General features: G+C 38.1%; 4 protein-coding genes and 1 long non-coding RNA gene across 6 annotated transcripts; 3 read left to right on the top strand and 2 right to left on the bottom strand.

The window, feature by feature from the left end:
• The first annotated feature begins 5140 nt into the window (after window positions 1–5140).
• On the top strand, window positions 5141–5785 carry LOC140794152 (uncharacterized). Its single transcript, XR_012110070.1, has 2 exons — window positions 5141–5394; window positions 5538–5785. It is a non-coding gene; the product is annotated as an uncharacterized lncRNA (long non-coding RNA).
• Window positions 5786–8482: 2697 nt separating this feature from the next.
• On the bottom strand, window positions 8483–13672 carry LOC140794340 (cyanate hydratase). Its single transcript, XM_073146351.1, has 4 exons — window positions 13280–13672; window positions 12162–12233; window positions 10133–10241; window positions 8483–8883 (listed from the first exon to the last, which is right to left on the bottom strand). The coding sequence occupies exons 1-4, from the start codon at window positions 13564–13566 to the stop codon at window positions 8824–8826; spliced, it is 528 nt and encodes a 175-aa protein (XP_073002452.1). The 5' UTR covers window positions 13567–13672; the 3' UTR covers window positions 8483–8823.
• Window positions 13673–15725: 2053 nt separating this feature from the next.
• Window positions 15726–18009, top strand: LOC140793273 (uncharacterized). 2 transcript variants are annotated; one of them, XM_073144655.1, is made up of 4 exons: window positions 15726–16009; window positions 16114–16265; window positions 16417–17473; window positions 17551–18009. In XM_073144655.1, the coding sequence occupies exons 1-4, from the start codon at window positions 15926–15928 to the stop codon at window positions 17623–17625; spliced, it is 1368 nt and encodes a 455-aa protein (XP_073000756.1). In that variant the 5' UTR covers window positions 15726–15925; the 3' UTR covers window positions 17626–18009. The 2 variants fall into 2 exon arrangements, with proteins under 2 accessions (XP_073000756.1, XP_073000755.1); XM_073144654.1 differs by having other exon boundaries at window positions 15731–16018.
• Window positions 18010–18974: 965 nt separating this feature from the next.
• On the top strand, window positions 18975–23115 carry LOC140793621 (protein unc-13 homolog). Its single transcript, XM_073145204.1, has 5 exons — window positions 18975–19621; window positions 19997–20890; window positions 20989–21450; window positions 21545–21731; window positions 21864–23115. Exons 1-5 carry the CDS (start codon window positions 19097–19099, stop codon window positions 22850–22852), a joined length of 3057 nt encoding a protein of 1018 aa, XP_073001305.1. The 5' UTR covers window positions 18975–19096; the 3' UTR covers window positions 22853–23115.
• A 142-nt stretch (window positions 23116–23257) lies between these two features.
• On the bottom strand, window positions 23258–25571 carry LOC140793620 (uncharacterized). Its single transcript, XM_073145203.1, has one exon. The coding sequence runs from the start codon at window positions 25448–25450 to the stop codon at window positions 23294–23296; it is 2157 nt and encodes a 718-aa protein (XP_073001304.1). The 5' UTR covers window positions 25451–25571; the 3' UTR covers window positions 23258–23293.
• Window positions 25572–25917: the final 346 nt, after the last annotated feature.

Here is a 25917-nt window from a genome sequence, read left to right as displayed (position 1 = left end):
TAGATTTGTACATATCTTTTGTTGGATGAAAGCTAATGTAATGTACAACAAACAGTGCAGAAAAATGTGCTTATTTAATTGCAGCAAAGTTAGTTCACATAGCAACATCGAATTATAGATGATGAGCTTGAGTTCAAAGACTTATCCTATCCAATAAATCCTCGTTAAGAGATCTAAGAGAATTAGATTATACTCATTCTAATTATCAGAGTCCAACATCATAGTATATATAGCAGTATATAATATATGATAAATTTCATATCATCACCCTTCAGGATCAATCGTCTATAAATGAAAAGGAACATAAGTTTCAAACACGAAGTTGAGGATAAACATAACATTATATTATAAAAAGCTGAGCATATTATTATATCTTATAGCTCAGATAATAAACTGACATTTGATATAGAAGGGATCACATTATTAGTTTACTATCTTAGATGGACGTCGAGCTATCTCATGACTTGCTGGTTGCCCCGGTGCTCTATGATTGTTCCCCTTAAGACCATGAGGGTCGTTGGATTCCTCTACGATCGTCTCCAGCTTCTTCTCCATCGTTGGCTTCCGGTCGACACGTATTACTTGCGGCGGTGCTGCCTCCATTATGCGAGAAAATATTGTGGGAGATCTGTACATTTGGTTGTGAGACATATCCTTTGTTTTGATGCTATATTTTATGGTGGTCAGTAGGTTTACGAGGAGTTATATATACAACTAGAATGAGCTTGTCATGATTGTAGGATAAGAAGGTGAGCTACTTCCAATTGCCCTACTTGTTTTTTTTTTCTTCTATCACTTCCTTTCTTTTATTCACTATACCTTGACAGTGTCCTTATCTGCTTAAGGATTGAGATTACATTAATGACCTTTGTAGAAGTGTAGCTTCTCACTACATTATATTCTAATGGCTTTTGTACGTGCCAAAGTTTCTTTTTTTTTCATATATACTTCTAAATTTTATACTTAGCGTGGTTACCTTTCAAGTTAATTGTCAATAATTATAAGTTCAGATTATAATACTCAATATATGTAAATAAGAACAAGAATATTTATATCATTTTACATTCAATATAATGAAGATTTGACTAAAAGTTGGGGTTTGGTTCTTGTATAAAAAGTAATTATTCATGAATTATGTCTTTCTTAAATATATTCTACAACTAAATACTTACTTATATATAATTTAATTAAATCTTGTATAAAATAAATTACGTGATAATTAAGTTATGACAAAATTTTATTATAGTTAGAGGGCACATGTACTAGATAAGATTTCCATTATACTAAACATGCTTATTCACAATCCAACGTATACTTTTGCATAAATTTATTTAAGATAATTATTATGTTTTAAAATGAAAGAATATAATGTAAACAAAGTTATGGATGTAACTAATTTATATTTAAGATGTGTATATTAACTCTTTTAAGAGATATACATGCAAATATCAAAAGATATACATACAAGTAAGATATTTTAAAAGAGGTAGGCATGCAAAACAAGAAGGAAAAAACACCTATTTTTTGTCTTTCAATTGTCCAATTTGGTCATTTGAAATAAAGGAGGAATGCTTACAGTAGCATTTTGGATAGATTCTCCAACAAATTGGTGAACATTGGGCTTATTCTTTAGTAGTGGGGAATAAGTACCAGAGGATAAAGAGTCAACTTCTTATCGGATAAAGACACCATTCGTCTCTTATTGGTGATATTTTTCTTTTTTTTTTTGGTTGAAATGGAAGCTGATTCTTGCTTTTGTTTGGATGCCACAAAGCAAGTAGAAGTTTATTTTTTAAGCAACAAAATGGACGTGAGTGATAACACTTCTCCTCCTCCACGCATAAAATATTCCAAAATATGTTCAACAATATCAACCATAAGATTATGTAAGTGTTTGTTAATTTATGTTTAGAATCTTATTCTCGATTGCAAGAACCATATATTATTCACGTTTTTAAAGATATTAAAGCAGGCCTTTGTGTGGCTATCAAAGTCAGTGGATATTAATTGGGCTCTAACCTCTAAGTTGGCCTTACCATTTCATTTGGAGCAGATCAAGTGATCACCCTAGATATCATAACATATTATGCTGAGTTTTGCTAACTACACTAATTAAATAGTATTGATCAAACTTTTTATTTTTAATAGATCACAAGCTCATAGATTAGTTATAGTTACTTAATAAGCTAGTTATTCTCAATATATAGATTGGATAATCAGATTAATCATTCTAATTAAAACCTTTTGTATATAGTGTTCTATAACATTCTTTTTTTTTACTAAATATCAACTACCCAAATGATGCGACAAATTAAGATCCGGAAAGGGGGCAGGTTAGTGGTGGGCATTTGGAAAAGCCAGGCCAATGGAGTATCTTCGTTCAAGGAGAATTGTGCATATAATTTATGTTCGAGTAGAAGGATTTAACCACTGGACTGTGTCGTGACCTGTTTGATCTAATCAAAATTTTATTGTTCCAAAGCAAAATCTTGTTTATTAACATTTCATTTCTCATCTTTTATTGTATCCATTTATTACTTTCTTTTTCTTGCTCTTGTTATTGATGTACAATTATCATTTATTAATCTCTCACGGATGTTGCCTGCCTTTCCGTCAAACCAATCCTTTGCCATCGCTTTTTCACCGCATCTACCTTTAGTCTTCTCATTCGCCAATGCTACTTCGCCTATGGATTCAATTCGACCCATCTCTTCTGTTCTCAAACTCTTTGCATCAGCTACCTCGACTCCAATATCCAACACCTCAACAATGTCCATTGCCGTTGGGATCCCAGTCGCTAATGTCATGGTCATGGCTACCACTTCCTAGCCACCGTCGAGGTGGTCATTGCTATGGTTGTCATTGTCGTGATCATCTCAGACGTTCCCTTTTTGTATTTGTCTTTTATGAGATATCATTGCTTTGTGTCATATGTTTATGTGTGTCGGGTTTTCAAGTGGTTTTGATGGAGCCACAAGACTACGACTCTCTTGCGTGTGTGTGTGTGTGTGTCTTGTTATTTATATGGTATTGCCTTTGTTGAAGAGCCTTTGGCCCATCAAGCATCTTGCTATGTTATTTACGTGGCGCTGCTAATAATAGTCTAGTGAGATGTTTATTTTAAGGTCATCGCCGAATCCTCCTATTCTCCTATTTATGTATGAGTACTTATAATTATTATTATTTGTTTAATACTATGCTTTACTATTATTCTGTCTACTTTTATCTAAGTGTAGAGCTAGTGTTTAAAATCGTTGTATTATCTTCTGTTTCTCTTCTCATGAATCACTTTGTAATTGAATGCTAAATATATAGCTAATGAAATGATTAGTCTAGGTGCTTTCTTTTTTGTCTCAAAAATGGAGAAATGTATATTATTAGCTGATCCTCTCATTAATTGTAAAACCCAAATCTTCCTTCTCTAGAAATCCATAATTTCCTTCCTCTCAAATCCCTAAAAACTCTCTCTCTCTCTCTCTCTCAAATTTCTCCCACGGTGAGGGAAGTCGGATTCCGGTCATCTCCCACATGCTTACCCTTTTACAATTTACCCCTTGCTCTTTTTTGTTTTTTACATTTTAGTCCTCATCATCCAAATCGAGTTCGGATGATGCAAGTTCGGGTCACCCAGTTTGGATCGGTAATAATAAGCTCTTGGGCTCTTGGCTGGTTACCTAGCTCGTGAGTTCCTCACCAACGACACTCTCTTCCGTAAGCGGATTGAGGAGGAGACATTCAAACAGACCTAGAAGGGAGCGGATCCAGTTCTCTCACTGGTCGGGTCTGAGTCGAATCCAATTAAGACATCGACGACGTACGCAGACGTGGCATTTCTTCTAGTAATTATTCGGTAACACATATGGCTTGAAGTATAGACTAGGCGGCTAAAAGTTTGGTAGGGCCTAAGTGTCTCCGTATCTAGGGCGGGTTGGGCTTTTGTTTAAACCATAATCTTCGAGCTTATGAACGATAAAAAAATCACATTATTAATACTTTAAAAATGTCAAATCTAAGATCGTAATTATAACTAAAGTAAGATTATTAATTTTTCTATTAAACTTAACTTAATACCATAGTTTTTTTTGTCATTTAATAATATTATTTAAAAAAATTATTTTGGCACCATTTAGTTAAGTTTAATAGAAAACTAGCGATCTCACATTAATTATAAGTATAATGACTGTTTTAAGACTTTTTAAAATATAGAGAAAATAAAATAGTTTGAGCATAAAGTACATGGTGGTAATATATATTTAACCCTATTTCATTTCTTTGTTATATAGTTTTATTTTAGATGTTTTTTTTTATGAACCGACTGTAATCTTGCTTCCACTTGCTTAATTATTATTATTCTTCTTCTTCTCATGTTTTAATTTTAAGTATTTCAACAACAATTTTGCGTGTATAAATTGTTGAAGATTTGCTGGATAAATTATATTATAAGCACTTGATATTTTCATCTGTATTGTAAACAACCAATTTGAGCATACCCATCTTACAAATTTGTATTGTCCCTCCCACCTCTTATATCTCTTGGTGCGAAAATAAATTAACTTGTTTATATGCATCTTAATTACTCCTTAGTTTAGAACATATTTTAGTTGACCCGATTTGGATCGTGCAACGTCGAGACCCACAATCGTGAGTCGAGTAGACGGTCAAGGACAGGGTCAAGAGGAGAGGAAGGAGAAGGAAGAAGTTAGGGCAAGAGAAAAGAAGATGAAAAAATGATGGGGGAGAAAAATAGGGTGAGGAAATAAGATAATTGAAAAAAAATAAGAAGCAACCTCACTAGGGAGGCAGAGAAGCCTCTCTCTCTCTCTCCTTCCAACCAAAGTAGCTAGAGAAGAGGAGAGGAGAGAGGGTCGAAGACGAAGAAGAAGAAGAAGAAACCTAATGATTTCTATATATAGTAAAGATGTACTCAAGGAAAGAACAAATTTAACCTAAAAATAAGAAACTACCATGCATATCTATCCTTTGATGTTAATCTATATAAAGATATCTTTCCTCCAACAACAACAACAACAAAAAAAAAAACGCCCAACAAACCTCAACTAAGAAACCCTACAAAGCCAAACTAACTACAACTAAATAAGTGTAAATTTCTGGTTTCCCACCCTTATAAGTAGCACGTCTCCTTCCTTCACTTTTGCCCCCGAACACAAGCAAAGTAAGAAAAGATAAGGAGAGAAAGAGAGAGCGAGAGAGAGAGCGAGAGAGAGAGAGAGAGAGAGAGAGAGATCATGGCAAGCAAAAGGAGTGATGTGATGCTTGTGTTTTGCTTACTGCTTCTCATGGCTCCGTCGCTTCATGCGAGCTGCATGATGAAATGCAGTGGAAACTGCTCCTCAATGTTAGTCTGCGATTCCCTCGTCTGCCGAGTCAACTGCAGTAATACTCTTTCTCTCTCTCTCACTCTCTCCCTATAAACTTCGTTGTTATAATCCTTTATTATATATTAATTAGATGGATAGAATTTATATATATATATATATATATATATATATATCATATTAATTCTCTTGTTTTCGCAGCAAATAAGCCAAAGAAGATCGGCAAGGGCAGGAAACTTCTCGTGCCGGTGATCGGCCTGAACGACTGATGAAGACTTTTTGCGATTTGCCGGCGGATGTTTACGGTGCTCTCTGTGATCAATTCAATCGGCAATCAAAATTGATGCTTAAAAAAAAATAAAATGTAACTGTTTGATGAACTGATGGATGAAATGGAGTTTGTAATTTGGAAGGGCCATTTAATATTATTGTACTTTGTTGTGTCTTAATTAATGTGCTTTAATTATCCTACCATTATGGTTTTATAATACAATCCGTATATTGTATTGTTTCAATTTGATACAACTCGAGTTGGATGAGATTGTATCAAATAAAATAACCACATTTGAATACACAGTGCGAATACTTTCACAGAATACAGAGAATAGGAATTGTGCGTTCGAACAGCCTTGAGCTTATTCGAACGTGTCCATTCGAACGCCTGCACACATTTATAATAAGAAAAATCTGTGTTCGAAGGCCTTGGACGTGTTCGAACGCAACGCGGCAAGAACACTTTATTTTTAAGGTTTTATTTTTATTGTTTGAGTCCAAATAGTAGTGCACCATAGTTGAGTTATATTATGAAATCATATTTTCTTCTTCTATCTCTCTTTATCTCCCTCCTTTCTTTTAAACTTCACATTGTCCCCTAGCATCCATTGATTAGACCTTCCTTGACCCCTTCTTTCTCTTCATCTTTCATTTCACTACTATTAAAATCTTCCTTTAATCTAAATAACCAATCCATTCTTATATCGGTCCGATCCTTAACACAATTTTAATGCGTCAAGGAAGGACGATCTTGAAATCACTATTCTCCAAGTCGAGATGCAAGTAATAAAAGATAGGAGATATTAAGATCTAATTCTCATTCCATTGCTATCCTTTAATAGTTACAATTTCCATAGATATTATCATCTAAAACCCAGTGGTCCTCAAATCTTTGGCTAGAATATTAGAGATAGAAACCACCGTTGGTAATTAAAGAACTCATTAGTCTTATAACACCGGAGATGAACAATATACTTACTGATTGATAATTAAAGAACTCAATACTTAATAATTTTATGACTAAAATTCGTTAATCTAAGGGTTTGTTCGCATCTATAGATACCTCTTCAAACAAATTATTTGCGTGAATATTTTTCTAAAACTTCTATTTATTTGTATACCTTTTAAAACACATATCCTTTTACGTTGATACCTTTCTTTTGACTGCTGAAAGTTCAAATCTCAGTAAATTAGCAGGCAAAAAGATATAAATACTTAGACTAAAAGTAATATATGCAAATACTAATAGAATATATTTTTATCCTTTTACAATTAACTTGATAAAATTTTAATAATTAATTATGGATGAAGAATATCCATGTAAAAACTATAATTAAATATACATGAAGAACATATATAAGAGCGGTATTCACGAAAATAAGATATTTTAGAAGGGTATGGATGCAAAGGTAGAAAATCTAATATTAAATACAGTTGAGTTTGCTAGAGTTTAACTAAAATTAGTATTTAAATAGAGAGACCCACTTAGTAAATTTAGGATTTCTCCTTAACGAAAGAAAAGAACGTGTAATTTAAAAGTTCAGCAGACATAATCAAATCATCTTACTAATATATTCTTTTTTTTACGTAATATAATTTGAGAGCCGATATTAAGAAATAAGTGTAAAAATTGGCTATTATAATCGTTAGATTAAGATTATAAATTTTATAGCCGCATTAAAGCATTTGGCTTTCGTTAAATCCAAACAAGCAATAGTAGTCGTACCTTGTGAGGTCGGGCCCACCAAACACTGTCCAAAGACAAGTAGCAGCGTTTACTTTTGATTCCATAACAAGTTGGCCCCCTCCACTTTGTCCTATATGATTACTAAACTGGAGCTCGAATTATCGCACCAATTTACTCGCCTCGCCCCTGCCAACCTACGTCGGACCTCTGAGGGGTCTTCCCATCAACATTCCATAAGACAAAGTCGAAATATATATATATATATATATTGGTAAGAGAAACTCTTAGGTAGATTAGATAATTATAGTACAAGATGGTAGGCGGATCGGTCCACTAGTAATAAGTATAATCATAATCTGGAATAGCTAGACTATTGGCTTGTTTGGGTTAAGACTAAGTCCCGAACTGAATTAATTAGTCTTATTTTTTATTCTTAATTTTTTTAAAAAAATAAATTTAATTAGATATAAAAAAATTAAAATATATTTAATTACTGAACTAGTTTAGACTTTAGAGGTCTTAAAACGAGTTCAGCGAATGTTGCTAAACTGAAAGCAAACATGGAGATTGTGTGCAGCTACATTGTTAGCTCTATAAATAAATGGCACTCTAATATTAGAATATAAATATTATTTCTTAAAATTACATCTTATATAAGACACTCTAAATTACCCTTAATTTCCATCACATTAACTTATTTTACATCAAATCAAAAAATAAATTCATAAATATATATATATATATATATATTTCTCATCTTTTCTTTAGCTGATATCGCACCAAAGGCAATCAAAGATAAATATTACACTCTTATTCTAGAATACAAGTAAATATAAGAATAATTATTTTTCAAATAAAAATTTTATTTTAAAAATAAAATAAAAATATTTTAAAATTTCCGTTAATTCCTAAAATAATCGTGCTTGGGCCAACGGCCAGTCAATGATGTTACCAGTCCCGTTGACTACCTTGACCACAACAAGGCAGTCACTAAAATGTCCATTTAGGTCTACTATGATGATTGAGCTTAACAATATCTTTGAGACTATTAAGAGTTCCAGAGCTTCACTAACCAACGGTTTGTGACTTTCCAAGAATAGAGTCATACTTGTGAGATGAAATATGGAATAGAAAGGGTATTTAATCTGAGAAAGTGGTAGGCAGCTCTGGAGGCAGGCACAAGTCATCACTAATATTTTCCTTGCTCTACCATAATAAAACAAATAAACAGCAGGAATTGTTGAGCATCATACATAGCTATAATACTGTAACAGTGAACTCACAAACTGGCTTAACAAGTTCCAGAAGTTTAAGTTCACTGACAAGGACTTATGATCACACCACTGGCAACACTAGGCATTCATTAGCTGTGTTCTAATAGCTATAATCCAAATCGTATGATCTTGCACATTCCTCCAACAAGTAGATAAAAAGTTTTTATCTGTTTCACAGCATTGGTTATCATGCAATGCAAGATTATGTCAATATAAAAGGCCATACAATATAAGACGTGCATTCAGATATCATTCACTGCTCGCTGGTTGAAGGGGCTTGATGCCGCAGCTTCGAAACCATATGCTGTGACCTCTGCAAAGGATAAAAAAGAAAACAAAAAAATGAATATTAAGGAAGATAAATCTACAGTACAACAAAATGTTGAGAAAGGTGCACAGCTAAAAGTTCAGTCAGTATTAAAACCATCTTCATTTTGATATCAAACCTTAGAAAATTTGATTCAAATGCTCTGCAATAAACAAGGGAACCAGGGCTCTAGCAATGAGCCTATAAGCCCAGATGATTATGCAAAGCCTATAAGGGCTGCTAATCATTATGAATATCAACCATATCATTTTGTTTTGGTTGGTCGGAATCAACTGTATCATGAGTGGCATAAGCCGATGCAGCCAAAGGGGAATGGATAAAACATTCGATAGGTTGTCTAGTGTTCAGAGCAGGCTCCCTGGCAGCTCTGAAAAATCAGGAAACAGTACAAATGAACAGTAAGGACAAACACTGTAGTCCAAAGGCAGAGTTCAGAAGAGATGTCAACACAAATGGGCACCTACAACATAATTACAGGCTCCAATAAGAGTGGTATCTATTTCCTACATAAATGAAGTAGCACAACTTTTTGAGAAACATTTCCAAGTTGCTAGAGAGAAATGACAAGTAGAACAATCATAAAATTACAGCATTTAGATGAGTGGAAGTTGCTTCCCATATTAAATAAGCTGCCTCCATGGGTCAAAAATGAAAATGTCACTTGCCTAGTAAAAACATGGGTTGGCTGCCAATAGACAAGATGATTTGTGTAAACTTCAATGTTTAATACTGTTATTTCTGAGACTACCAAAAAGAAATTGCCTAGAAACATTCCACATATTGTCTCATCTGCCAACTCCAAAGATGCTAACCTCAAATATGACAATCAGCACTGACTCTCAAACTACATTGTACACATATGCATACATAAAGAAAGAATCGGTTCAGTAGGATTGGAGACATGATTCCACTAATGAGAATATAAGACTTGGAGATTCAACTTGAGGGAACTACCCGATTGGAAGTGTTTCTACTATCTAAAATTCATGTTGGACTCAAAATAGGAGCAAGTGTAACTTTTAGAGAGAAATATAATAGGCTAGGTGATAAAGAAATCCGCACTTGTTTTGTGATCAATAAATATCTAGCAAATATTGAGAGGTCCAAAGATCTCCAATGCATTGATCATGTAAATACGGATAAACCAATCCGATTCATACGGCATCCAAATTTTCATAAGGAGCAGTAGATTAGATACCAACATCATTTTTCTTTAGGAAAAAAAGAGACTAACCTGTTCACTGTAAGGCAGATACTTCCCGTCAAACGTAATAACCACACGGTTATTTCCATCAACACCTTGAACCTTGTCAACTGAACAGTAGAAGTCTATGGCTGACATACTTGGAATGAAAAAGAAGGGAGATATTCATTAAAAGTGCATATAATAACACATAACCTTATAGATAATTTGAACATGGCTCTGTGACAAGGCTTCTAATGTGGTTATTCAATTAAGTCACTCTTTTTGTTGGAAACTGTTGAAAAAAAAGTCAGATTACTGTTTTGAACTTTTACAATATAGGATACTCTTCCATAATAACATCGAAACTCTTCAACACATCAGTGATAAGAATCATTATAAAAGCTCAAAAATATTGGGCCAAAAAACTCAAATGATGGAATAAAGCTATGACACCAACACATTTTCCCCTATTCTTTCCAACAACTAACAAGTACACAAACACTATTTTGGATGCCAATCCTTTATGATGAGGCAATTTTGAATCCACAATTTTAGACAAGTGATTAAGTATATACTAGATCAGAAAAATGATAGAGAAACTAAGACCATAAGAACTGGATTAAAAACATCCAATAGGCTACTGAGGTATTACCCAAAATTAACCATCTCAGGGAATGTAGCACTTTAGTTGGTACAATCAGTTTGACTATTCCAGTATGGAAGATATTACCATATTTCTATTTCCTAATTAAAAAAATAGCAAGGTTACATGTGACCAAAAACATTTGAAATTTTAAATTACCTCAAAACCAGAAATTTGAACTAACAATACAATGTTTTACTAAGACCAATAGTTGAGAACATCTAAATTAAATCACTTTGGTTAATGTAAGCTCTGGCTTGTGCACCTGTCAATTACCAATTCTGATTTCATACAGTACAGTGTACACTTTATTAGATCTTTCAGCAAACTACCAGCTCATGTGTTGGTTGGTCATGTGGTGGTGGACTGTTATCTACCTTGGAGGGATGGGTTGGTAGAGTTTTAGGCCTCGTTTGCTTTGAGTTCAAAAGAGGTTCTTGAACTTGGTCAGGAACCTTAGCCAAGTTCAGTTAACTAAATATATTTTATCTTTTTTATCCCTAACTAAGTTCACACCCAATAAATAAAATATAAATTCAAATTGATTCTAGTTTTACTGTTGACATGATTTAAATCTATTACTTTTATCATTAAAATCAAATGATATTTTAGTCTATTAATTTAATATACCATTTATTTTTCTCCAAAATCAATACATTTTTTACTTTTTCACATCACATCAAAAGTAATAATTTACCCTTTAGTCTAGTTAACAATTAAACACCATATTTTCTTAGCCTAGTTCAAAATACGTAAACTAAGACTAAAAAATAGGGCCAATTAATTAAATTTGAGACTAAGCCTCAAATCAAACACAGCCTTAAGAATTGCTATGCTTTCAAGCTGCAATAGATGTGGTTGAGGCCAGGGGGATGCGCGTGCCAGATCGTGCTAGCTTGAAAAGTTTGACTCAGTTGGACCCAATGCAATGCACTGTGCTAGCTTATATATATGTTGTTCTTTTGATAGCACTATAATGCAAGGATAGGCCATCCCCAAACTAGAGGAAAAGCCATATTTCGCCTCATAATATAAGAATGTCGTTCTCCAATACCAATAGGACTTCTTATGCAAATCTATGATATAACATAGACTAAGATGATAATATATATTTGATCATTCCAATTCTGAAAGAATTGCCTCTATAGAAGAATCTTACCAGATGTTCCCAAAAAAAGGCCAAAACAAAAAAATTTCAAAGAAATTAACAGAATTTGCAACATTTGAAGAATATGAAATTTCAAGAAGATATAAAATTAAGTTCAGAATAAGTTTACCAAAATGATTAAAAAAAATCAAGGTTAATTTGCATGCGGAATCAATTACCAACCACTTGTACATGCATGAAGGTTTCATAATGCCGTAAAAAAAACTACATAGTTTGTATCCAGTTAGCAAAAGAACTATTGCATAAGTGAGTAAAAGCAAGCTTACATGCCATCGCCAAAATCCTCATTGATGATCTCTTTGATGCTTTCTCCAAAGTGCATAACAGCTTCATTTAACCTGAATATTGCATATTTAAAGGGGAAAAATTATATTTCACAGTCTTACAACTCATTACATGCATAAAAGTATCAAGCAAAATGAAATACATTATCAGAAAAAGTATTCACTGGAAAAAAGAAAAACCAGGAAAATAGTTCCATCAAATTTAGGAAAAAAGAAAATTAGGTATATGATCAATCATTTGAAAGTTACAAAAGAAAAGGAGTGGATATCAGTATATCACAGTTAATGGTATCTAACAACGTAGCACATAAAATAATAGCAATCAAAAAATAAAACAAAGGACAGAAAAAAGAAAAAGAAGATGTAAATATCAATTGGTAAACCAGATAGCTACACAGGTAAGATGATAGTTGACATGAAAAGTCAAAACAAGAAAAGTATGAGACAAAATACACAGGCAGCACAGTAACCACCAACTGTCCAGATTAAGGAAGAAGTGTCAGTTGCAACCATGATCCAGTGAGCCATACCTTTAAAGAAAAATAATGTAAGCACTAAGGGAGCATTGCCCAATTGAATGATAATACTTATAGTGTGAGATTCAATTGAAACATATCCTATTTCATCATGGAGAAAAATGCATTCAAGAAATCATTGCACATCAGCTTAAATCTAAGTAATAGCAAATCCTAACAAACTGAAGAAAAGATTGATGAGGCTACAGAGAAAAGATACTTTAGTATCAGTAAGCCAATTTTCTCTTCCCAAAATCGTAAACTTTACTGCTCACTGGACAAAATATTCCACCAAAATCTTTAAGCAATAAAATTGATCTCAACCGTTTAGCCAATTCTCAAACTGGAACCTCATCAAAGAACAAAAAGAAGAAAAAAGACCCCACAGTTTCCAATAAATAACAGAAGAACAAACAAGCTCACAGCAAATTGGATCCAATTCCAAGCTAAACTTCGCCGACTAATCAATAGAAAGAAAAGCAAGAAAATCCATCATTCTTTTATCCTCGATGACAGACTGCAATTACCCAATAGCTTCCTTAAACGAAGAACAGTTAAACAACAGAACCTGGATTAGATTTATACCTATAAATAGCGGGTTCCTGGATAATATTGGGATGGTAAGACCGAAAGGGAGGCGACATCATGAGATCGATGAGTTCATCTGATAGATCTGGAATTGCCTGCCGAAGTGCGACGGCTGTGTCCGGCTTGAGCTGGGCCTGGCGGCGCAGGAGCTGGGCCACGTAGACGTTGGTCAACCCCGTCTCCGCCGCTATCTCCCCGTAGCTCTTCCCCGACGAAGCTTTTGCTGCCATTATCCGTTTCACCACGGCAACTCGATCCCCTTCTCTTGCGTTGCCGTTCTCCATCGCTACGCCGCGCTCCAAATGTTCGGCGAAATGCCACAGAGGTTGGAATATTAAGGTTATAATGGTCGGTCCGTTTCCGTGGACTTGGAAAGCCGTAGACGATGTGTCTTCTGTTTGCCATCTATATATAATTATCTGATTATTTTATTAGTTTGTGGCAAATAGCAGTCGTTCGAGAGTACAATATAAGCGTTCTATGATCCGATGGACTTTGAAGGCATATATATAATTATATTTGGCATTATTATTTGAGGAAAATGTATTTAAATAATAATAATAATAATAATAATAATAATAATAAAACAAGAAAGGGAAGTATCTTTAAGAGATAAACACAAAAGAATAATATATCACCAGCATAAGTACCTCAAGAATGTGCCTCTTATTAATCCCAAGAAAGTGCTCTCTTGAACATCTGGAAAGAAGATACACAGCCAAAGCCAAGCTTAGCCTAAAAAAAGGCCTTTCAAGGTTTTAGAGATAATATCAAACACCTTTTCAAAATCCCAACTTGATTAGCAAACCATCATTTTTACATCTACTCACCAGTACAAATGGAACCATCCAAAGTCCCTTCCTTCTTAGAAATCAAAACAAAAAACCTCCTAAACTATTATCTTTTCTCACAACACATCTCACTTCGCTCCTTTAATTAGGAAGTTATTATATATGAAATGAATTAATGATAGAAAATATTGATAATTCTGGAGGTGAAACTACTGAGCTTTTATCTCTTGCTCCGAAAAAAAAAAAAAGACTAGGTACAACTCTAAAAGAAAAGAAACCAATTTGCTTAGAATCAGAAACTCAATTTCCTTCGCGAATAAGAGATTATCTTATTTTAAGCTAATTAATTCTCGATCTTTGCCTCCAAAGAGTTTCTTTCTTCCACAAACAGAATTTTGCTCAGCTTAGATTTAAGAGAAAGCTGAGCAGAGGATTCCAATTCTTCACTAACATCATATTTCATAGAAAGCTTCATGTTTGATGATAGAATCAACAATTTGAATAATACCACCCCTTAATCTTGATTCTAAGGAAATGCAGATTGAGCAAAAAGGAGGCCTTTGGATTCGTAGATTATCGACTTGATTCCTCCAATGACCAACTAGCATGTGTCGTTTGATTACGACTACTATAATTCCTAATAGACTCGGCATCGTTTACGTTTATATTCGCCGAGTTTAAACAAGATATGAGAACATTATTGGATTTCGATTTAAACTCGCACCAGATCCGAATCCTAATAAAAAAGAAAAAAAAGCCGTTAAATGCTCTGTTTGGTGAAAGAACTAGCACGGCGGATCGCTAAGAATCCCAAAGAGAGGACGCTTAGCTGTCTCATCTATAGATCACTACTAGCGTGGGGACCACTCAATGACCCAATTATTCAATGCCACTTGTTTACATTTTTTTAGGAACCGTTACCCCAGCCGTACCCAACTTGATACTGTATATTTGCAAATTACCACCTATCTTCATTCTTATTGTGAAAACCATTGTTTCTAAATTATTACAAGTGTGAGTTCTCGTTTTGTTATTATAGTGAGAAAAATGTATTTCAAACTCTTATAGTTATGGCGAATATTAATATGTCTTAAATTTTAATTTTTATTGCTTAAATTTTCTGTTAAAACTATTATGTTTTAATAATTTAATTCTTTATATTATCTCTTTTTAAAAATATTTTTATAACATCTAAAATGCAAAAGTGAAAGACTAAGAATTTTCACAAAAAATATATATTTTTCTAATCAGTTGTTTTAAAACAAACAAAAATTGTCTTTTTATATTAAAATTAACTGTCTGATGTTTAGGAAGGCACAATAAATTGCATCCTCTCTTCATATTTATATTAAAGAAAAGTTAAAAGGAGGTTTGTGAATATGTTAAATGGAGGTACTTTTCTGCAATAAGTCTGAACTGCAGGTAGTGATATGCTAAAGATGCAGACTTCAGACGCTCGTATTGGGGTGCGCCTATCAATATGTGCACCCAAGAAAAAAGACTTCTGTGTAAACCTTTACGGCAAATAGTACACGTGTCAGTTAGAGAACGAGAACCCACTTCTCCACCCACTCTTTTCGTATCGAATATATATTAATATAATATCAAACGTAGGCTCCATATCATTACTCCTTCCAACGGTCATATTCCCTAAACTGGGAAAAGAACTTTTTAAACTTCATGACCAATTTGCCCCTTCTCTCATAAGAAAAGAAGAGAGATCTCCTTCTCCGCTTCTGTTTTCGGTCTTCTCACTCCCATGAGAAAGCTCCAAAGGTCTCACTTTTCCTCTCCTCTCCTCTAGATCAACCCAAGTTAGAGCCGTAGAGAGAAAACCCTAGAGTTCTTCATCATGGGTTGCTTTCTTGCTTGTTTCGGAGGTCCCAAGCATCCAAAACGGCGGAGATCACCCAAGAGATCGCCGCCTAGAGTTCGGGTTCGTCCGGTTCGGACCTTCTTTTCATCTTATTTTTGCTGAATTTGTTGTTATTTTTGGATTTTTCTTGGATCTTTTCTTATACTGTTTTGTGGTACACTTAGATGCATGAAAGCTACAAGCTTTTGCAGCAGAGTGCTTCACCGAGGCTACCTTCGCAGAAGCAAATCACAGCTCAGCTTTCTCCCAAGAAACTTTCTCCTAAGAAACTTCTCGAGGAAGTAGCGGTTGGGCAGACTCTGGTTCCAGAGTTAAGGTATAAACTAATTTGTATCAGCTGGGTTTTCTTTGGATACTGCATCCTTTCTGTTTGATGATATGCGTCAAATAACTTTCTGTTTTCCATTTTTCGAGTAGATTTAGTTCTGATATGATTTTTTTTGTGTTTCTTATCGAATATTTTGTAGAGAGAGTAATGAGCAGGGGAGTAATGAGCAGGGAAGTAATAGCTGCAAGAAGAAAGTGACGTTTGATTTGAATGTCAAAACATATGAACCAGTACTAGCCGATGATGAGGAGTATCTTTCTGAGGGTAATGAAGAGGATGAAGCGACAAAGGAAGATGAGATGCAAGAAGAACAAGAAGAAGTGGGCAAATCAACTCCAAAATCTGGAGCTTATCCCTCAAATTATAGGTATCAGAATTGTCAGAATTGCGAGAGTGATGAGAGTGATTACGGAGAGGATGAAGAAGAAGACGAGGAGGATTATGATGATGATGATTGTGGCATCAATGAGGAAGATGATATAGTCGGTATTGAAGGAAATGATGATGAGTCCTACGAATCATTCTTTTCTCTTCCAATGGATAGAGAACGAGAGAACAATCAAGAAGTCTGCAGCCCGGCACCTAAGGGTGCCTCTTCTCCGGATAGGCACCCGATCCTTTTGACCAAGGGCAATCCACGAGACAGGAGCCATTACGTGCATTCTGTTCTGAATCCCGTGGAAAATCTATCACAGTGGAAGGAAGTTAAGGTTCGAACGGTTCCTCAGAAGAATCCAAGCAAAGAAAATGTGAACTTAGAGCAAGTGAACAATATGATACTTAGTTCTGAGCCTACATTTAAGACAAAGAAGCCTGAGAAGCCTGCTGTTTCAAATCACAGTCCTAGTCTTAGTAAGCAGGAAGTCTCTGTGGATGCTAGCCTTTCTACCTGGTTAGCTTCATCGGGAAATTCAAGTGTGAAAAGAACACAGGAAAGCAATTCATTTCACTCAAGCTCGCCAATAAGTCGAGAGGAAAGGCCGATTCTAGGCGCTTTGACTGTCGATGATATTAAACAATCATCAGCGACATCATCACCTAGAAAGTCCCCAAGCAGGAGCCCTGACGAAATTCCCATTGTGGGTACTGTGGGAAGTTACTGGAATTGCAGAAGTCAAAGAAATGAGTCGAGTTATTCTTCTAGATCTGGTTCAGAGACCAAAGGCATTCCAAATACCACAAGCAAATACAGCGAGGTATAGTTTGTACCAGAAAGTTTATGCCTTCTATGTTCAATTGTTGAGCACTTAAAATTGTTTTTGGGTTGTTGCAGGATAAGAGAGTGAATTGGCATTCTACTCCTTTTGAGGTGAGGCTGGAAAGAGCTCTGAATGGAACTGCCGTTTAAGCTTGCTCTACTTACATCCTCCATGGTGTGAAGTGTGAATTCAATTGATTCTGAGGTTACTGGAATTCTTTCAATTGTTGTCTGTAGAGATTTGAACAAAGTAGTGTTGATATAGCTTTTGCCTGATTCGGACCTGGAATGTGAGTTTAAATGTTCTGTTGTGTCCTATTCCCCATCAGTGTCTTATGGGTCATGTTGTTGTCCTACTTCCAATTGGGTGCTTGTGTTTTGATCCATTACTGTGTAAGAATTAAAGAACGTGTGAAATCCTTGATTGGATTGTTGTTTTCAGTTTGTTTTATTCAGTTAGGAAGATCTGCAAGTGCTGTATTCTCATTATGATATTACATTTATTCATTGGATTATATACGCTCATTTTGTAAATGATCCAGTTTCGGTTTGCAGAATTCAAGATGGGTCTCTTTGCACTCTTTTCTACTGGGAGAATTTATAATTTGTACATTTGCTTTTTGATTAGTGGTAAATTTATGGGAAATATCATAAGTTATGTATTCATTATCATTCACATCCGAATATTTATCGTTCGTCTTCCATTTTATTTTTAATGCTTCAAAAACATCCTACCACCGTAGATATAAAAAACATTAATACTTTTCGGCAAGTGTTTTTAGATTAAGATAAGAGCAAGAGGGAACTAATCTTAAAATCAAATAAGAAATATTTTAGATATTTTAGTTTTCTGTTTTTCAAAGTAGGACATTTTTTATTTATTTTGTCAGCTGCTTGGAATATTAATCCATTATATTTTGAGACATACAAAGTAAAATACAACAGTCAGTCAATCAATAATAAGAGATAATGACACTAAGACTTTCTAAACTATTATCTATTTTAGATACCTCATATTTTCTTTGTTACATATAAACTCCTAACTAAACTATGAAAATTTCTCAACACCTATTTTATCTTTAATTTTTATCTCTTTCTTTTTCTCTAAAATAAGAGTTAAAATAGCCCATAAGATCACCTGCTCACATATTATTTTTTAATAAATAAATCTAAGAAATAACTAACTAAAAAACTTTTTAGAGATTATCCATAGTTAAAAGAGGGTCTGAAAATGGGATGTAATTATCCTTAACAACAAAAGCAAAAAGTTGGATGTTTTTCAATAAATTGCCGTTGCTTCTTTTTATCTAGGCAATGCCATAGATGATGCTAAATATAGCAGCAGCCATTTCAACGCCAGATCCACAGCGCCACCCCCAACCACAAACTCCTCCTGCCCTCCTGTTACTTCTTTTGGAAAGTCCTAAAACTTCGGGAATATTCTCTCTCTCTCTCTCTCTCTCTCTCTCTCTCTCTCTCTCTCTCTCTTATTCTCTGTCCTCACCTCCAATACCCCCCTGCTAGAATTCAGGATGGATTATTATACCATGTCCACGACTTCTCTACCGTTCCCTCGGCCGTGAACTGCTGGGCCATCATCGGCAGCGGCTGCTAGGTCAGAATGAGCCACCACCACTCCATCTCATCGTCGACGGTGTCCCGGTCGGACTCCGAAATCGACTATGACATCGAGCTCGAGTGCCCCTTCGGTCGCCTCGAGGCCTTCTCCAGCGCCGACCTCCGGGAGACCGCGTACGAGCTCTTCTTCATGTCGTGCCGCTCGTCTCCCGGCTTCGGCGGCGGGGGCTGCAGGAACGGCGCCCTCAATTACTACCCCTCGACGGGGCCAGCGGAGAACGGAGGGGAAGGCTCGCCGACAGGAGGGGGTCCGAGGGGCGGCACGGGGATGATGCTGGTGAATAGTAGGATCAAGAAGGCCTTAGGGCTGAAGACCAGGAGGTCGTCGGTACTGATGAGGACGATGAGCCATTCGAACGCGACTACTGGCTCCGGTGTGCCCGCGTGCTCGCTCGGGAAGGTGAGGCGGCCGATGACGTCGGCGGAGATCATGCGGGTGCAGATGCGCGTCACCGAGCAGAGCGACGGCAGGCTCCGGAAAACCCTCATGCGCACCCTCGTCGGCCAGGTGAGTTGAAACTTTGGAATATAGATAATTATTCCCAGGCCATCTTTTAAAATCTTCTTATAAGGATTAGTTTATTCTCATTGCAAATGGCAAAAAAGAAGAAGAAGAATTAAGGGTAAAACGGTTCGTTTGATGTTTCTCGTCTACAAATTCTACATCGTCAGAGGTATGAAATATTAGAAATATATACATGAAGAGCTATATATTAAATTATGCAATACTGGTTCAGTAGCTCCATGCGTAATTAAACCTAAAAGTTTTTCGAGGTCACAATTATACCCAATTGGCTTATTAGATGGATTATGTTCTTTTAGTGTGTATACAAGAGTCTCAGCATGCATATTTGATTTAGATTAGCTCTGGATTTGTTCACAGATGTGCAGAAGAGCAGAGACAATTATTCTTCCTCTCGAGCTCCTTCGCCAGCTAAAGCCATCAGAATTCAATGACATCCAAGAGTACCACCAATGGCAGAAACGCCAATTAAAGATCCTAGAATCAGGGCTCATCTTGCACCCCTCGGTTCCCCTAGATCGCCTGGATTCCGCCGCAGTCCGTTTTCGGGAGGTCATCCGATCGAGCGATGCCCGGCCGATCGACACCGGCAAGTGCTCCGATGCCATGCGCAATCTATGCAACTCGGTGGTCTCCCTGGCATGGCGAAGCTCCAATGGCACCCAGCCCGAGGTATGCCATTGGGCCGACGGCTACCCGGTAAACATCCACCTCTACTTGGCACTCCTCCAAGCCATCTTCGACCACAAGGAGGAAACGATCGTATTAGACGAGGTGGATGAGCTAGTGGAGCTAATGAAGAAGGCATGGTCTACTTTGGCCATCAATAGGATGATCCACAACATTTGCTTCGGTTGGGTGCTCTTCCACCAGTACGTCGTCACCGGGCAAGTCGAGCCCGACCTGATCGGCGCGACGCTAGCCATGCTGGTCGAGATGGCCAACGACGCCAAGAGGGCCGACCGCGAGAGCTGCTACGTGAAGGTGTTGTCTAGTGCTCTGATTGCGATGCAGGGATGGGCGGAGAAGAGATTGCTAGACTACCATGAGAGCTTCGGTAGGAGATCGCTGGCCAACATGGAGAATGTGCTCGCCTTGGCGCTCACCACGAGCAAGATCATCGCCGAAGACGTCACGAGCTTGACGAGCGGCGTGGCGTTGATCGAGCGCGACAGCGACGGGATGATCATCTCGTCAACCAACAGCAGGGTGGATCATTACATAAGGTCTTCGATGAAGAGTGCCTTCACCAAGGTGCTACTTGTTGCAATTCATCTTACTATATATCATTCTCCTTCTACTGTGTTATTATGATTAATTATCATTCTTTATCTTCTTCTTTGTGTTGTTAGATACTTGAGAATGGAATCGGACACGCCGATAGCATGAGCATCGTCGTCGACGAAGATCCAAGCGCAATCCTGACGCAACTTGCGAAAGACACGGAGCAGCTTGCTCTATTCGAGAAGGAAACCTTCTCCCCTGTTCTAAAGAGATGGCACTCCGTTCCGACAGCCGCCGCGATCGCCACCTTCCACAGCTGCTTCGGAGCAGTCCTTAAGCAGTACTTGTCCAAGGTCGCCAGCTTAACTAATGAACTGGTTCGGGTCCTCCAGGCGGCAGGAAAACTAGAGAAGGCTCTGGTTCAGATGGTCGTCGACGACTCGACGGAGTACGAAGACGGCGGTAAGGGTATTGTGAAAGAGATGATCCCTTACGAAGTGGACTCCATTGTGGTTACTCTCCTTAGGAGTTGGATAGATGAGAGGCTAAGGATTGGAAAGGAGTGTGTCAACAGAGCAAAAGATACAGAGGTGAATGCTTAACTTGGTACTTGGTAAACATTTTGGCTGCAAACTTTTCTGATTTCTTTTAGCTGCTAATTAGCTTATGCCGTGTACATAACAGAGTTGGATTCCGAGGTCCAAGACGGAGCCTTATGCGCAGTCTGCTGTGGATCTAATGAAGCTGGCCAAGGTGACTGTGGATGAGTTCTATGAGATCCCCATAGGAGCAAGGGATGAGATGATCCAAGATCTTGCGGATGGTATGGGGACTATCTTCCAAGAGTATACCACTTTCGTTGCATCTTGCGGTATGAATGAAGCCTATGCATAAGCCCTCGTCTTTTTTTTTATATATTACTTACTAATTACACTAGTTTATTGATTCTATATATTTTATATATACTCTTATATGAATTGTGCTTCTTAATTTCATCTGTCAGGGACTAAGCAAAGCTACATGCCCACCCTACCTCCATTGACAAGGTGCAATCAGGACTCGAAGATCGTCAAGCTATGGAAGAGGGCGGCCACGCCGTGCCACACCGGGGCAGTCGACTTCGCCGGGATCCGCCACAATGGTTTGTCCTGCTCGCTAGTCGACGGCCACCACCCTCGTCCCTCAACGAGCCGCGGCACGCAGCGCCTGTACATCCGACTCAACACACTCCACTATCTCCTCGTCCACCTCCACTCCCTCGACAAGTCCCTCTCCTTCTTCTCCAACAACCCCTCCCCGACCACCGCCGCCCACCGCCGCCTCACCGCCTCCTACCACTTCGACCTAGCCCGCTCCGCCGCCCAGACCGCCATCGAGTACGTCTCCGAGGTCGCCGCCTACCGCCTCGTGTTCCTCGACTCCCATCGCTCCTTCTACGGCAGCCTGTACCTTGGCGGCGACGTCGAGAGCACCCGCATCCGCCCCGGGCTGCGAACCTTAAAGCAGAACCTGACTCTCCTCGTCTCGATCCTCGTCGACCGCGCGCAGCCGCTCGCGGTGCGGGAGGTGATGAGGGCGTCGTTCGACGCGTTCCTGATGGTGCTGCTCGCCGGCGGGAGCGACCGGGCTTTCTCTGCCGACGACTACCAGATGGTGGTGGAGGACTTCCGGAGCCTGAAGCGCGTGTTCTGCACGTGCGGCGAGGGGCTGGTGGCGGAGGAGGTGGTGGAGAGGGAGGCGGAGGTGGTGGAGGGGGTGGTGGAGCTGATGGGGCAAGCTACGGAGAGGCTGATAGAGGATTTCAGCATCGCGGCATGCGAGGCGAGCGGCATCGGCGGCGGAGGAGAGGCCAAGGTGGTGCGGATGCCGCCGACGACCCGGCGGTGGAACAGGGCGGAGCCGAACACAATTCTGAGGGTGTTGTGCCACCGGAATGACGAGGTGGCGAACCAGTTCTTGAAGAGAACGTTTCAGTTGGCAAAGAGGCGATGAGGAGAGTCTGCTTTTGGTTTGCTATGGAAAGTGGTGGTGTTGTACTCTGGATTGTTTATCGATATCTCTACAAGTTTCTTGCTCAAAGTTAGAAGCAGCAGCAGAAGAAAAGAAAAAGAAAAGAATGTGCAAGTTTGCTTCTGGTATAAAGATTTATACAGTCCCCAAGTGACTATAAATTTGTGTGTGTGTGTGTGTGTTATTTTTTATTTGGTATGTATATCCTTCTAAAATTTCTTTAATTCTATGTACATTCTTTTGTATAGGTATCCTTTTAAACATTGTCATGCTACCTAACTATGCAATTTCACTTTTTTATTTTATTCTTGTTTAGAGGGTTGCATTATAACAACAACAAAAAAATCATGAGATCTCCGTGAAAGTTGATTAATTAAGCCTCAAAAAAATTATAAAGTTCCAATTTTTGGAACATTTGCTTCTTTATTTGAATCCATCCAGTATACAATCAATAAAAGCAAAGTAGGAAGACCTCCATGAGCTGCTAAAGAACAGAGGACTAAAAATACCCCCAAACCCCAAGGCAAATCCTAGTTCAATGCTGAAGACTAACCAGTTGTTATCATCATCAGCTCCCTCATTCCTTTCATCTCCGTGATCATGACGAGAAACAGATGCACCGTGATCTAAACAAGGTGTAAGAAATGGAGGTCCACAGAGCCCTGCATTGCCTTTATAAATTGATGGGTCTGTGAGTGTTTGTAGCTGAAACCCCCATGGCACTCTCCCTGACAACTTGTTGTACGATACGTTCAAGAAATCCAAGAAGGTCAGCGAAGAAATCGCCGGCGGGATTGCGCCCGACAGTTGGTTCATGGACAGATCAAGAGATTCTAACATCTGCAGCTTACCGATCTCATCTGGGATTCTTCCACTTAGCCTGTTCCTCGACAAGTCCAGCTGCACTAGCCCAGAAAGATTTGCAAGCTCTCGTGGTATCTCATCTGTCAGACAGTTTCCAGAGAGGACTATGGCAGTTAGAAACGAGAGTGTTCTCTGGAACGCGTAGGCCCTTCCCTTCCACACCAATGAGATGTTGTCTATGTACTCGTATAAGTTGCGATCGATGAACCATCCTCCCGAGCTTCGCTTTCCGGTCATGCCGGCGAGATTGCCAAGAGTAGGAGGGATACTCCCTGAGAGATTATTGAGTGAAAGATCCAAGAGTCTAAGTGAAGAGAGGAGAGATACCTCGGTTGGAATACTACCATGAAACGTGTTGGATGTTAGCCTGAGGACTTTCAATGACGGAAAGCTTTCTCCAATCCAAGAGGGTATCTGGCCATAGAATATATTCTCTCCCAGGTCTAAAGTCACTAAATCCTTGCAGTGCTTGAGAGCAGGAGGGAATTCTCCAGTGAAGGAGTTACTGTTCAAGTGAAGGGATTGGAGGGAAAGCTCTGAGAAGATCTGGTCAGGGATAGACCCAGATAAATTGTTATGCATCAGACTCATGTACTTTGTGCCTGTCAAATTCCACCAACATTTTGGGATCTCTCCAGATAAGCAGTTCCTCGAGAGGCTTAGATATGTCAATCTCCTAAATTTGCATAGAGTTGGTGGTATAGAACCTGATAGTTTGTTGCCGAAGAGGAACATGAATTTTAGCTGCTCAAGATTGCTTAGTGTTGGTGGAATGACTCCTGTGAGTGAGTTCTGTGACATATCCAAACCATACAAATCTGACAATCTGCCGATCTCTGGCGGTACCGGACCCGAGAACTGGTTATCGGAGAGGTGGACCACTTGTAGCTTCGTCGCCAAACCGATCTCGGGGGGAATCTTTCCGGTGAAGGAATTATTCTGCACTCGAAACGCAATGAGCTCGGTCCAATTGGCGAAAAAATCCGGCGACAGCTCGCCGGAGAGTGAATTACTCGAGACATCAAACTCCTGCATCTTTGTTAGGCTAGCTAAAGACCGCGGTATCCCTCCGGTGAGCCTGTTAGCCCGTAGGCGAAGGTCGCAAAGTTTCAGTAGGTTTGAGAAGGAGGGAGGTATTTCTCCTTCAAAGCTATTGAAGGAAAGATTGAGGTAATTAAGGTTTGGTAAATTTGTCGATAAAGATTCCGGTATCGGGCCGGTGAATGTGTTACTGGAGAGATCAAGGTATATAAGATTTGTGCATCTGAGCATGACTAATGGACTATTAATGGACTGGTTGAAGCTGTTGTTGCTAAGGTCTAATGAGGTGAGCTTGGACATAGCACAAATGTTTGCAGGAATAGATCCATAAAGGTTGTTACCAGAGAGATTGAGCTGGGCAAGGCTGGACAAACAAGAGAAGTCTAGCTCATGCAATGTGCCACTCAAATTGGCATTTGGTAACCAAAGTTGGACAACTCTTCCAACAGAGTCACAATGGACTCCAAACCATTTGCATGGGGTGCTAGAATTGGTGAGAGACCATGAGCTAAGACTAGAATTATTAGTCTCATACAAGCTAGATCTCCACTTGACAAGTGCCTCTGCTTCAGTTGTGGCATTGGGTTCAGGTTTGGCGTTGGATTTGAGGGAAAAGATGGAGAAGGTGAGGAAGAGAAGGGTGAGGAAACGTTGTTGGATTCTTGTGGATTCCATTAATGATCGACTGGAAATGAATTGAACTGGTTCAGTTTTGTTGCTTAGAGCTTATGAAGAGAGCCAGGAAGTGGACAGAGTCGGTGAAAGGAAAGGGATAGAAACCAAATGTTTTCCATGTGGTTATGATTCGGTTCTTGGATCTGACGTTGAGAAATTTGAGATAGTGGTGCGAATGCAAGGTACACTAATCTTCTGAATCATTGGATGTGTTGTCTGGTTGGTGTTGGATAATTTCAATTTATAAATATACGTGGAAATTCTATTTTGCCTCTTACTGTTGTACAACAGTCTAAATTTTTATCATTTTATTTGTGGCACTTTACCTCGTTATAGTGAGTTATATTCAAGCTACAACTATTATTTTTTTATTATATTTAACTAAACTAAAAGTTAAATTTTAAAATAATAATTAAAGACAAAATCGTTAAAAATTAGATAAATTTTTAAATGCATCTAAAATAATA

This window comes from Typha latifolia, chromosome 8 (assembly GCF_019914945.1).
Source record: "Typha latifolia isolate L0001 chromosome 8, TyphaL0001v2, whole genome shotgun sequence".
Taxonomy (NCBI): Eukaryota; Viridiplantae; Streptophyta; class Magnoliopsida; order Poales; family Typhaceae; genus Typha; species Typha latifolia.
Note: the sequence above shows the minus strand (reverse complement) of the source record. Positions and strands in the feature narration are given on the sequence as shown.